The 12,288-nt window shown below is 37.4% G+C and overlaps 1 protein-coding gene across 1 annotated transcript in view; it reads left to right on the forward strand.

Moving 5' to 3' along the window:
* The window catches only part of ITGBL1 (integrin subunit beta like 1), a 158,644-nt gene that overhangs the window by 55,251 nt on the left and 91,105 nt on the right, over positions 1-12,288 (forward strand). The window contains exons 3-4 of the mRNA XM_032997038.2: positions 7,028-7,174; positions 11,317-11,439. Of these exons, the coding sequence (XP_032852929.1) occupies positions 7,028-7,174; positions 11,317-11,439 (270 nt within the window). The remainder of the gene's footprint in view (positions 1-7,027; positions 7,175-11,316; positions 11,440-12,288) is intronic.

The following is a 12,288-nucleotide window of genomic DNA, read 5'->3' on the forward strand; positions in this document are numbered from 1 at the left end:
GTCTGGTAAAACAGCCTGGATCTTTGTATTCCAACAAGAGACTTCTGTTCTAGTGACAGTTATTGTGCTATAACTAATGCTGCACAACCACATCAATAGGTGTTCTCCCAAAGGCAGTATCTCCAATAGTGTTGGAGTAATGAACCAAGGATTTGTTTAAGAGTTTGGTCCTTGCAGTTAAACAAGAACATGATTACAGTTTTACAATTTCCCCTAGATAGGGAGTGCTATTTTCGTCTTACTGAGAAAAAAGGTGAATGTAATTTCAAAGACACTACGTTGCCTCACTGGGGGTTTTTTGCTTATTTTTTAAACTAGGTATCTCTAATCATACATAACATCCGAAAGCTCCCAAACACCAAGAAATTTCTCCTTACCAAAATTTTTATGACAAAGTTAATTATCATGATCAGCTTTATAAAGAAGAGAATTTAAGGTCATCTCCTGGAGCCCTGGTGATGCTGTCCTGTGCCAGAGGTTATCCAGAAAATGAAAGACACAAGAGTTGAACCTAGTCACCTCTCTTTCAATTCTAAGTCTTAACCTCAAGATCAGTCTTTTCTTATTCTTCTTTTCTGCTAAGTGTTTCTAAGAGGTCTATGTTTTTGTGCCCTACCATTGGTCAGTAGGAAAGATAATCATAACACATAGATATGTAATACATTCAAACATGCTCTTAGGTGGCAGAGCATGGTAGGTAACAAAACAAGTCATTGGTTTTGACTGTTTGCATTGCCTATGGAAAGTTTAACCACTAGGATGTAGCAGAGCTTTCAACCACAGCAAACATTAGTATGAAATAAGAAAATTAACCCAAACTGGTATGACGGTAGAGAGAATCTTTTCCAGTGGGAGGCACAGAAATAGCGATAGCACTACGGAATTCTCCAGTTTCTGTAGGTGCATAGAAATGGAAGCAATGTTGAAATTCAGTTTCTGGTTTACCCAGTAATTATGTAATATAATTGTTTTCATAAACTGATGAGTTCAACCTATAACTAAGTTGATATCCTTCTCCTTTCTTATTCAGAGTATGTCAGAGCATTTAAAACCTGACATAGATTATTATATAGATAAGTGAAGCAAAAGAAAATAAATTAACTAATCTTTATTTGCACGCATACATGTCTAGTGATGCACCACACTCCAAAGTCCCACCACTTAAGTTTGTGTATCCTATTCAATCATTGTATGCTTCCCAGCAGTGTAGTGAAGAAAGACAGGCAACCTCTGAGGACTCTTCAGCCCATGCAGGACCTGAGTCACTCTGCAGATGTACCCGTCTCTCATCATGGATTACAGATGGATCCCAGCAAAATCAGGCTTCCAAATTGATGCCTTGAATACCTACAGTTCATATGTGGATTCAGAATGTTTTGTCAGACTTTACCTTTGTGTCTCTGCTCTTGGACCTATAGGTATGCAAATGTGTAGTAGAAAAGCATTTTTAGAATGCACTTAGAATGAAGTTATAAGTCTAAGAGCAAAAGCATGTGATCAGAGTCAAATGATTGTGGTTTAAATTACTGTCTTTCAGTGGAGATGTTTTAATTCCTAGCCTACTGCAACTTTGCAAGAACCTAAATTCTACAAGTGGGTTCCCTGGAAAACTTGACTCATTCTTCTGAGATTTAGAGAACTAATGGTGATTTTCCAGCATAAACTGGACCCGTGTCCATTTTCCATACATTGTGTGTAGCATTTTAATACAGGTTTGTTGCCATTTTCTGTCCCTACTGATATATCTTCAGTGGGTTCATCTGAGACTCTTTTTAGCTAAAGACTTAGTGCCACCATCTTTCCATGGCTGATATGAGTATACACTCAGGCTCTTGCTGTTTCCAACTGGGGAGGCCTTAACCTATGGCATCCTTTCCTTGTCCCTGATGTGTGACCCTGTGCTTTCTATTTCTATTTTCAATCCCCTTTTATTACGTCAGTCCTTCAGACTGTCAGTCCAGTTCATTTAGTATGATTTTCCATTTTCACCTTTCTACTGAGGGCTTACCGGTTTGTATCATTGGTAAGTGTTGTTAGCATACTCTGAACTTTGAAACATCACCAGTGATCTTCTTTCCCAGTAAGATCCCTTTTGGTCCAAATGTTGTTTCCTCCCCTTAAACCAAGCTTTGATTCTTTTACATTTTGGAACACCTTATCCAGAATTTTCTTTTTCCCTAAGTGGCACTGTATCCAATATATATGATTATATCGGCTAGATTTCCTGTGTTGCTTGTCTTAAAATATCAGTTATCTTATGAAGAGACATGTCAGATTAATTTGGAGTAGTGATAGTCTATTTTGGGATAAAGCTGTTATTCATTATATTCCATTTTTCATTACCTCAGTGTCTCTAGTTATGCAGTGCTTCATAATTTGTTTCAAATCCTTGCACAACTCATGAGGTCAGAGCCACTTGTTTTTATGTTGCCTGGATCATGTACCTCCTTTTTTTATTAGAAGAAAAACAAGTTAGATTTTTTATTTTTTATATATTTGATTACCAGCCTGATAGATTCATTAAAAGTCTTTGTTATTAAACTGGCCTTTCATGTGCAAGTATTGTGAATACTCTCAAGTGGAGATTATGGGGTCTCGCCCTCCTGATCTAGACACTTCCTTAAAAACAGCTTTATGTCTTTGTTTTGTTCTCATCTTAGATGAGTAATTTTCATTTCCACAGTCTGTATCATTAGCCACACTGCATTTGCTACTGTAGTCAACATCCCCATATTAATTTTGTTTTGGACTGTCTGTAAATTATCTTTAATCTGAACTGCTTTTTGCTGCTTGGTGAAGACACTTTTTTCCTTGTTTTCTTTTTATTTGGATGATGAAAGTACATTTTAGTATTTGCAATTTTGCAAGATCTGACCCTGCCTAACGTTATCTGTTCTTACTTTCTCCATGTATTTTCTGACATCTTACAGTTTTCCTTGCATATTAGTTTCATTTTCCACCCTACAAGCTTTCTGCATATTCCAGATATACTCTCTAAGGTGACTGCTCATCTAATAAGAAATAGAGCCCTTTGTTATAAAAGGTTTTTCCACATGTTTGAAGCTGCAAGTTTTTCACGGCCTTTTCCTAAAGGAATTCTAGCACTTCCTTGAGTCTTCATTATTTCCCTTTTTTTCTGATTTTTTAAAAGTGAAATTCTGATTTATTTATCTTTAGCATTTATTCATGTTACAGCTTCTTTTTTTTTTTTTTTTTTTTTTTTTTTTTAAAAAAAAAAAGAATGAATGTGTCATCACTTACTCTGAGATATAGCTTTCTCAGCCAATTATTTATCAAGGTCTTGTAGCTCACTTTTCTTGTGCATCATGTCACATCCTCAGATAACTGAGTCTATCCCTTATTAGTTGAATTTATTTTCTGGGAAGTTACAATATCACCTCACAGTTTTCATAGTGCTATTTACTATTTCATAATATTAATTGCTTTCTAAATAATACAGAAATTTATATACAACAAAAGGGATCCTACCCAACCTTTCTGAAAGGAATCTGAAACCAATGAGAAACCATTTGTACCCTCTCTAAATTTCTTACAGGTTATCATGTACTCGCTTTATAGTCCATCACATCATTATTTTTGCCATGGGGAAGACTATAAGATTGGTACACGTGGACTTGGGAAACAAGCAAGAAGATTACTATGTCATCTATGTGACAGGGATGATACAGTGAGTTACACAAGCTATTGCAGGCAGTCTTATGGTGTTCTACACTCCAATATAGTCCTCTCACTCAAATTTTGGTGCAGAATATTGCCATTGTTTTAAAATTAAAGAAAAGTCAATTTGCAAAATGAGGATATTTTAAGGGGGTGGTCAAGGTGAAAATCATTAATACCGTGTTACAAATTCATATTAGTTAAATTCTTTATAGTTGCTTTCAGTTGCATGGAAGTCATCTTCTATTATCTCTCTCAGTTTAATTAATCTCAGGTTTTTGCATTTCCTTGTTAATTAAGCCAAGAAACTATTCCGTATGACTACTCTCATCAAAGTCTTTTATTCATTTTCCTTAAGCAAGCTGCATGAATTTTACATGAAATTATTTTTTTTTCCTTTATGTATCGTATGTTAGATTAATGCATCTCTAACTGCGAAAAGTTAGTGCTGCTGGACCAGCAGTACTAACCAGCAGTGGCTTCTACTTTACTCTGTCATTTAGACGTGGAAATAGAAATATCAGTCCTTTTACAAGAGCATCTTTTCTTCACAAGCAGTCATCAAACTGTTAAGTCACAAGAATGCCTAACATGGAGAATGCAAAATCATTGTGATAAGTAATCCTTGAAGGGAAAAATGGGGAGATGTTTATGTTTTGTCTTTAGTTTTTTTAGGCTACCCTAGGACTTCTCACCATTTTCCAGAATGGTTTATGGTGTCACCTGTCAGTGAAGCAGAGTAATAACAAGTGTATGTTTTTATTATATATTTTATATCCTACTTTTTTTTTTTTTTTCCTTGTCTTTTACCAACAGAGTTATTCAGCAATTTTTAAGGTGGCAACTCCTGTTTTAAACAAAAACTAACATGATTCTCTCATATGTTTCTGAACTATGTTTTTTTCATCTGTTGAACTGTACATTGTCTTAGGACCATGTTGTAAGGCAAACAAAATTTTATTGAGCAACAGAAGATACTCTTTTTTTCTCATTAAATTATCCTATTTACAATACTTATTTAAATTCCTTCTTATTAACAGAAGACTGGGCTTGTATTTTCAGGCAGTTGATTCTAACTGCAGGCAAGAGATGCATTTAAAATAGACTGCAATAAGATTCTATTTTTGAGATATAGTGATTGGAAGGGAATCTTCTGTCAATCAGTTATACATTCAAATGGTATTTATTTTAAAATTTAATATTCTAGTTTAAAACATTTTCAATAGTTTTCACATTTACTACCTAAATTTGTAAAGGAATGCTAAAGAATTAAGTGATCAAAATTTGCACCTGGAATTCAATGTGGAACATGATATTTAATGTGCAACATAAAAAACTGTCAATTCATCTGCATATTTGGGTATCTTTCAAGAAAACTAAAGAATTATTAAAAACAAACTTTCTTTACTTCTATAATTCTTCATGCTATTAGATAAATTACAAATTTTAAACAATGCATTATTCAACTGACGGAAGGCTAGCATGTTATGTCCTAATAGATTGAGCAGCTACTTTAAGATACCTCACACTTAGCAAATATTCATAAGTAAATATATTACTATGAGGATCAATATACTACATTGACAATATTGTGTTGTGGTTTGAGCCTGGTTGGCAGCCAAACATCATACAGCCACTCTCTCCCCCTTCTCTTCCGGAAATAAGAAGGGACAGAGAGCCAGGCTTGGGGTTCGAGATAGGACTGGGAAAGGAAAATCACCCTTTCTAGTCATGAGTGAAAGGCAGACTTGTTAGGGGAAAAAAAAAAAGAACATACATTTATTACAGACACTAACAACACTTAACAGAGTAGGACAGTGAGAAGCATTGCCACATCTTGAGAACACCTTCCCCCCGCCCCTCCTTTCTTCCTGGGCTCAGCTCTGCTCCCGATATCTCTACCTCCTCCCCCAGCAGTGCAGGGGCAGGGAATGGGGGGGTGCAGTCAGTGATGCTGTTTCTTCCATCTTCGGTGGGGGGAGCTTCTGGAACTTGTTCCCCCTGCTCCATCGTGGTTCCCCCTCTCACAGGAGACAGTCCTCCACAAACTTTCTCCGACATGAATTCCTCCCATGGGCCGCAGCGTTCCCCACACTGCTCCGTCATGGGTCACCAACTCTCTGACTGGAGTCCCTCCCACGGCTGCAGCCCTTCCCGAGCTGCTCCGGCGTGGGACACCCCCACATGCTGCAATCCTCCCAGCGCTGAATTACAGCAACGGGGCTACCTTTTCCCACAAGACCCCAGCCTTCTGGCACAGCACCTTGATCACCCATGCGAAACACCTCACAGGCCATGAATCAATGTCTGCTCCACCGTAGATCTTCATGGGTGGCAGGGGGGGCCGCCCTGCCGTCTCACCACAGGATACAGGGGGGTGTCTGCTCCAGCACACCTCCCCCCTCCTTTCTTCCTCCGTTCCTCCACTGACCTTGGTGTTCATGCAGCTGCAGCAACTCCTCCTCACCAGTCCCTCTGCACATCACCATGTCCCTTCTTAAATACGTTATCGCAGAGGTGCAGCTGATTGGCTCAGTTTCCAAACAGAGGTGGAGCTGGCTTGGATCTGGGGGAACTCTGAGAAGCTTCTCAGAGGAGGCCACCCCGATAGCCCCCTCCCCTGCCACCGAAAAAAACCCACCACTCACTCAAACCCAGGACACGTGTTAATACTTAAAGACAAAATTCAGTTTTGCAGCAGCTTCCAAGTAGAATCTAAATGGGTGGGAGAAGACTGGAGGAAGCAGTAGCCAGAGGAGGCCTCAGGAAGAAGGATTTGCACCTTTCAGTGCAGAGGTAGGAGCTGCAGCTGCTGCTGCATGAGAGAGTTACTGATTCCTGCTGTAGCTGGCCCTCTCCATGCTCCTTTTCAGCGTTTGCACCATAACAGTTAATCCTGTGTGCTCAGGCTGCAGTTTCTACCTGTTCTTTGCCTACAGCTGGCCAAGGAAGTGAATGGAATCTCTGCACTCAGAGTTTTGTTGTGTTGATAATAGTTAATAGTAAATAAATATGGGGATGAGAAAGAGATGAAAGTAGTAAGAAAGCCTATTGTTCATACACGATATTTCAGTTCTGTATTCCTTCTTAAAATAAGAATTAATCTGTAGACCTATCAAAGTTATATACATTACATTTCAAAGTCATGGTGATTTCAAGTGTCTCTTCATATTTAAGCTCATCTTTATTAATTTCTATTTTTAATTTTATATGAACTATGTTAAGTGAATCTGTTAATCATGTTCATTTCAAACTACAATTGATAGAATCTATTTTAAAAGCTGGATTAGAAAATATCACTTTCTGAATGAAAAAAAGGACTTGACACACTCTTTCCTTCCATTGCTAGGCCATGGGAAGTGTGACTGTGGGAAGTGCAAATGTGATGAAGGCTGGTATGGTGAAGCTTGTCAGTATCCAACTACTTGCAATCTTACACGGAAGAAAAGCAATGAAATGTGCAAGAATTCTCAAGATATCATCTGTTCTGGTGCAGGTAAGATGTCTTTTGTTGCTTTTGATGGCTTGATGTTCTCCCTGTGTTATTTTGAGAATCACTGTAATTTATTTGCTAGTTAGGAATTTTGTAGAGTATATTTCAAGAAAGTGAGAAATAACTGTATGTATACTAAAATGCTTAATTTTCCTATAGGCCTATTCCTGTGCATATGATGTGTACTGATTCAGAATGTCTACTTTAGTACTCTAGTTTATCCATATTAGCTATTTTAGGTTGATGAAATTGCAGCTGTGTCATGTATTTTGCCCATCAGAAGGTTCTGATAATGGCAGTAACAGAGAAAGTGATGTCATTTTTTTGTGTTTATAGCATGCAGAAATAGCATTTTCAAATATTTTCTCAGGACATTTATAAGATGCACAGTTTTGTTGAGACGTTTTTGAGCTGTAACAATGATTATTAAAAACAGTTGTGGAAGATCTGCTGAATCATTTTAATGTGGTACTTCCATCTTCACTTTTTTGATTTGGTAACCCTTTTTTTCTCTAATTCTTTAATTTTATAATTCATCCTAACTTAATTAGAAAGTTCTTTCCTTAAAAAAGTTGGAGAAAGAAGAAAAAGCCTTTAGATGATTTCACTGCAGAATGGTTAAATTTTGAAGGGCATTTTCTACCAGTCAAAGTTTGAGACCAGAAACTGCCTTCCAGTTTTCCCATTACATTGATCTCACAGTGAGAGAATGTTTCAAGAACCCCACTTCCGCTCACTATTGCTGGCCTTTAATTTCTGTCTGGGTCCGTACATTTTCATACAACTAAATTTCTCACAAGGTAGTTGCTGACATGAGCAGACAACCCAAAGGATTTGTGGGACTTGATACAGAGAAGCTAGGCTCTCAGAAGAAGATATGAAACCAGTTTAAAGTAAAATTTTAAGCATACAGCATACTAAGTAGATGATACATTTAATTTATGACAATAATATAGATTATATGAAACTCATAATTTGACTAAGAAGCAAGAGGCACCTAAATGAGAAACTGACTCTCAAAAATAAGCGTAGTTCATTGTGATCAGTCGAAGCACTTAGATAAGAATGTTAGGACTTTTTTTTCCTCTTTCTTTGGCTAGAAGTGGCCTCAGTCTGTCTAACATTGAGTCTTCACAGGAAAACCAATGTAGCTGAACAGCCACTAAAAGTGGCTAAGAGGGGAGTGTTTGAGAGATCAGGTGAAGAATAAATGCCTTCAGTTTTTCTGGTATCAAATGGGACAGGAATTCCAATGAGACTGGCTAGGGAGTTTGGGGTAAATTTGATAGGCTGTAGCCATACATATTTTGTCTTGATGGGATTGCCTTTGGTGTCTGAGCTCTGTTTATTTGCCAATAAAAGATGTGAAGGGATGACATGAGTTGTTGCAAAAACAGTCTTCTGCTGCCATGCAGCTAAGCATTTATTGTAATTCTTTTCATGAATCAATCAAGATACACCTATAATTTAACTTTTCTGACTCAGCTGTTCCTAATCATTTGTCAGAGAAACTAGGGCATCCTACCTAAACTGAGATTCTCTATGTGAGCAATTTCCGCTTCTCGCCAATGGGAAGGAATGGACGCTTTCAGGACACAGTCTGTTTGACCTCTTTAGATGCCTAATTTAGGAATCAATTCACCTTTTTATTTTTTTCCTGTTAGCAAACTATCTGTAAATAAGAAAATTTCCTCAAAATCTTTATTTGTATTTATTATCCAAGTAATTATAGTAAATAATTCTAGGTCTGTAGGTTACTTACATTGTATTATGAGTTGTATTATTATTATTTCATTATATCAGTTATTGCAAACATTTTTAAAGTTTACTTTTTTAGACTGGTCAAGTTTGTTGCAGAACCTAATTCTTCTGTTCTTTGTTTGGATAAATATAATGTTTAATAAGACTGGTACTACATTTGTAATGGTGAAATGTAAAATGGTTTCTGCAAACTAGTCGTGTAATATCAACATAAGACTTCTATTTTGGAGGAGTTCCTTTGTGTCAATAACCATGTTTTCTATAATATGATGGATGTAATATGATGGATGTAAGATGAGGAGTGTAAGTCTTGTGAATTAATTATTTTTTTTTTAAACTATACTTACTGGCATAGTGATGCCAGTCCCTGCTGAAGCAGCTTGTGCAAGCCCATTGATGACAAGGTCCCAGTTAACATGGTATTGCACAAAGTTCCTACAGTTACAGTTTTAATAAAGGTGATAGAGGTAGGAGAAAGGGGCGTCTTACATGACTGGCATGGCAATATTTTATAGAGGTAGGAGAAAGGGGCGTCTTACATGACTGGCATGGCAATATTTTTCTAATATGATTTTATAATATTTTTTGCTTTTTTTGACTGTATAACTCCTTAATATGTTTATTTATGATTAATCATGCATTATGCTCCAAACTAGAAACTGTTCAGGAGGAGGAAGAGATAGCGGTTGTTTGCTTTGCCCTAGCAACGGCACTGTAGGTCAAATAGACTCTCTGAGGGAAAAGTGGGGATTCTTCCTTCCCTGAGAGCAAAAACCAAAACTTCTTCTGTTTGGGACAGTGGGTCATGAAGAAAGGAAGCCACTGAGGTGAGGGGACAACCCTGCACAAAAGAACAAGAAGCAAATGTGTGACCAGACCAGAGGTGACTGGAGAGAGATCTGTTTACAAACCCATTTCCATTCTTTGCATCACCTGAGTGCTTTGGCTGTTCCTTATGTCAGAAAGTCTTCTATTGTCGTTTAAGTTGCAAGAAAAAACTGCTCTACACTTCCGAAGGAGCATTTGGGAGCGCTGTGGGCACTTAGATTGAGGGAGAATCTCAGGCAGATCTGTGTTCTCAAACTACTTGCTGGTCTGACATGGATAAAACCCATCTTTCTTGTGACAAATCTGCAAGTGTCTTTGTTACGGCTCTTAATGTTCTTGTAAGATCTACTCTTTTCTGAGACATTACTCACAAACTGAAGAAAATGAGCCCTAAAAGCTTAAAGTTAGATTGGGTCAGAGTCCTGAAATAACAAGATACTATTACAGCAGTTCCTACAGTTCTTCAAATGAATGAAATAACTCGCAATGTGGACATCAATACCATTGGAAAAATATGCATTTTGCAGTAAATTGTTGATATGGTATTATAATACTTATGTTTTTTTTTAAACAATGTTATGAATGTATTTCTCTTCAATTAGCTTGTCTGTTGTATAATTAATATATTGCTGTGGTAATTCCTTACTAGCTTGAGTCCTTTTATCCTGACATCTGATCATAAGGTCTTCATGAAGATGCTCCTCACCAGTGTTTCCTTCCTTTGATTCCTGGCTTTTTATCCAAGGCTATACTTATAAAATCTTAATCCTCAGATAATAGCTGTAGAAAAGGGAGTAGAGACTAGAGTGCAAAGAAACTTTGTGCACTTAGGCAGACAGTTTTCAGGTCCTCAGTGGTCATGCTCTGTTACTCTCATGTAACATGGCTGTGGAATTGGATAAAAGCAGGCTTCATTCTTGAGAAGATGACTAAGTTAAATTTTCTCCTTTCAGTGGGTAGAATATATAATATCTAAAGCTGACTTCGCATGTGTCGTTGTTTAAGCCAAGAGGGCAACTGAGCACCAGCAGAGGTGCTCACTCACTTCTTCCCCCTCAGGGATGAGGAGAAGAAAATAAAACAAAAGGCTTGGGGATTGAGACAAGGACAGGGAGGGATGACTCACCCATTATGGTCATGGGCAAAAGACAGACTCCATTGGGGATGGAAAAGAAAGAACATCAATTTAATTTGAACACCATCAGCACCACTAATTTACCAGTCAAACAAGTAGGGCAATGAGAAACACAACCACATATTAAAAACACCTTCTCCCCAACTCTCCTTTCTTCCCAGGCTCAGCTTTGCTCCTGATTTCTCTGCCTCATCCCTACCAGCAACGCAGAGGTCAGGGGATGGTTGTTGATGTCAGTTCATCACCCATTGTTTCTGCCATTCCTTCCTCATCATGGGGAGGACTCCTCACACTCTTCCCCTGCTCCATTCCCCTGGATGATATTTAGATTTCAGCCTTCTCAGAAATAAAATACCTACCATCTCTGATGAAACTCTTCCCATAAACTGCAATCACTGAGTACTGTCTTAAATGTTTACAGGCACGTGTCAGTGTGGCAGGTGTAAATGTGCAAACTCAGAAGGAAATGGACTGGTCTATGGTAAATTTTGTGAATGTGATGACAGAGAATGCATAGATGATGAGACAGAAGAGATCTGTACAGGTATGTATTTTAGTGAGTACAAGAATGGTGAAGATTAATATAGGCTGTTACAAAATCATTTGAATGTATGGACCTGCAAAATATCTTCAATGAATGTATGAATTAAAGTAAAAGTAACTATATTTGCAAGAATTTACCTTGCAAATTGTAAGTGAGAATTTCAGATGCAAAAATGAGCTAAGCAGTAGGTTAAAGAATGAAGAAATCCTGTGACATCCTCCTCTTTTTGGAAGAACTGCAAAGAGGATTATCCAAGGTAATTCACTAAGGTAATTCATAGCTTAGTGTGTCTGTCTTTGGTAGAATATAAGAAATGTGAATGCTTTGTGGCACAGATGAGAGCAAGATGAAGGACATAGAAAAAAAAAAAAAAAGAAAAAACAAAAGAAAAAAGAAAAACAGATTAAGAATTTTGTCAAGGAAGCAAAAATTAAAAAGAACAAAAATAAATGTAGGATGGGAACTCAGAAGCAATTCAGGAGATAAAAAGGGAAAGGAGTGAATGAAGAAAAATTTAATCTCTCGTAGGAAAGACAAGAGAATAAGATGGAGTGAACTCTGCTGATAGAAAAGCAACCAAAATTCAAACTGTGCTTTCATTTCATTATAAGATAGGAACCTGGCAATTAGATATTGTGCAATACACACCATTTATGGCATTATAAACGCTGTTGCCTATATTACAAGGGAGGCTTGTCTTTGAGCTGGAAGGTGCTACAAATATTTTTCAAGCTATACACATGCATACCGTATCTGTATGCATACAGGAGGGTTCAGAACTGATTTTAGACTATTCATACTCTGATAATAGTGCTTGCTCTGTGTGTGTATAGAGAGTATTTCTGTAAA

The sequence above is a fragment of the Tyto alba genome, unplaced genomic scaffold (assembly GCF_018691265.1).
Source record: "Tyto alba isolate M040663 unplaced genomic scaffold, T.alba_DEE_v4.0 Super-Scaffold_45, whole genome shotgun sequence".
In the NCBI taxonomy this organism is placed as follows: domain Eukaryota; kingdom Metazoa; phylum Chordata; class Aves; order Strigiformes; family Tytonidae; genus Tyto; species Tyto alba.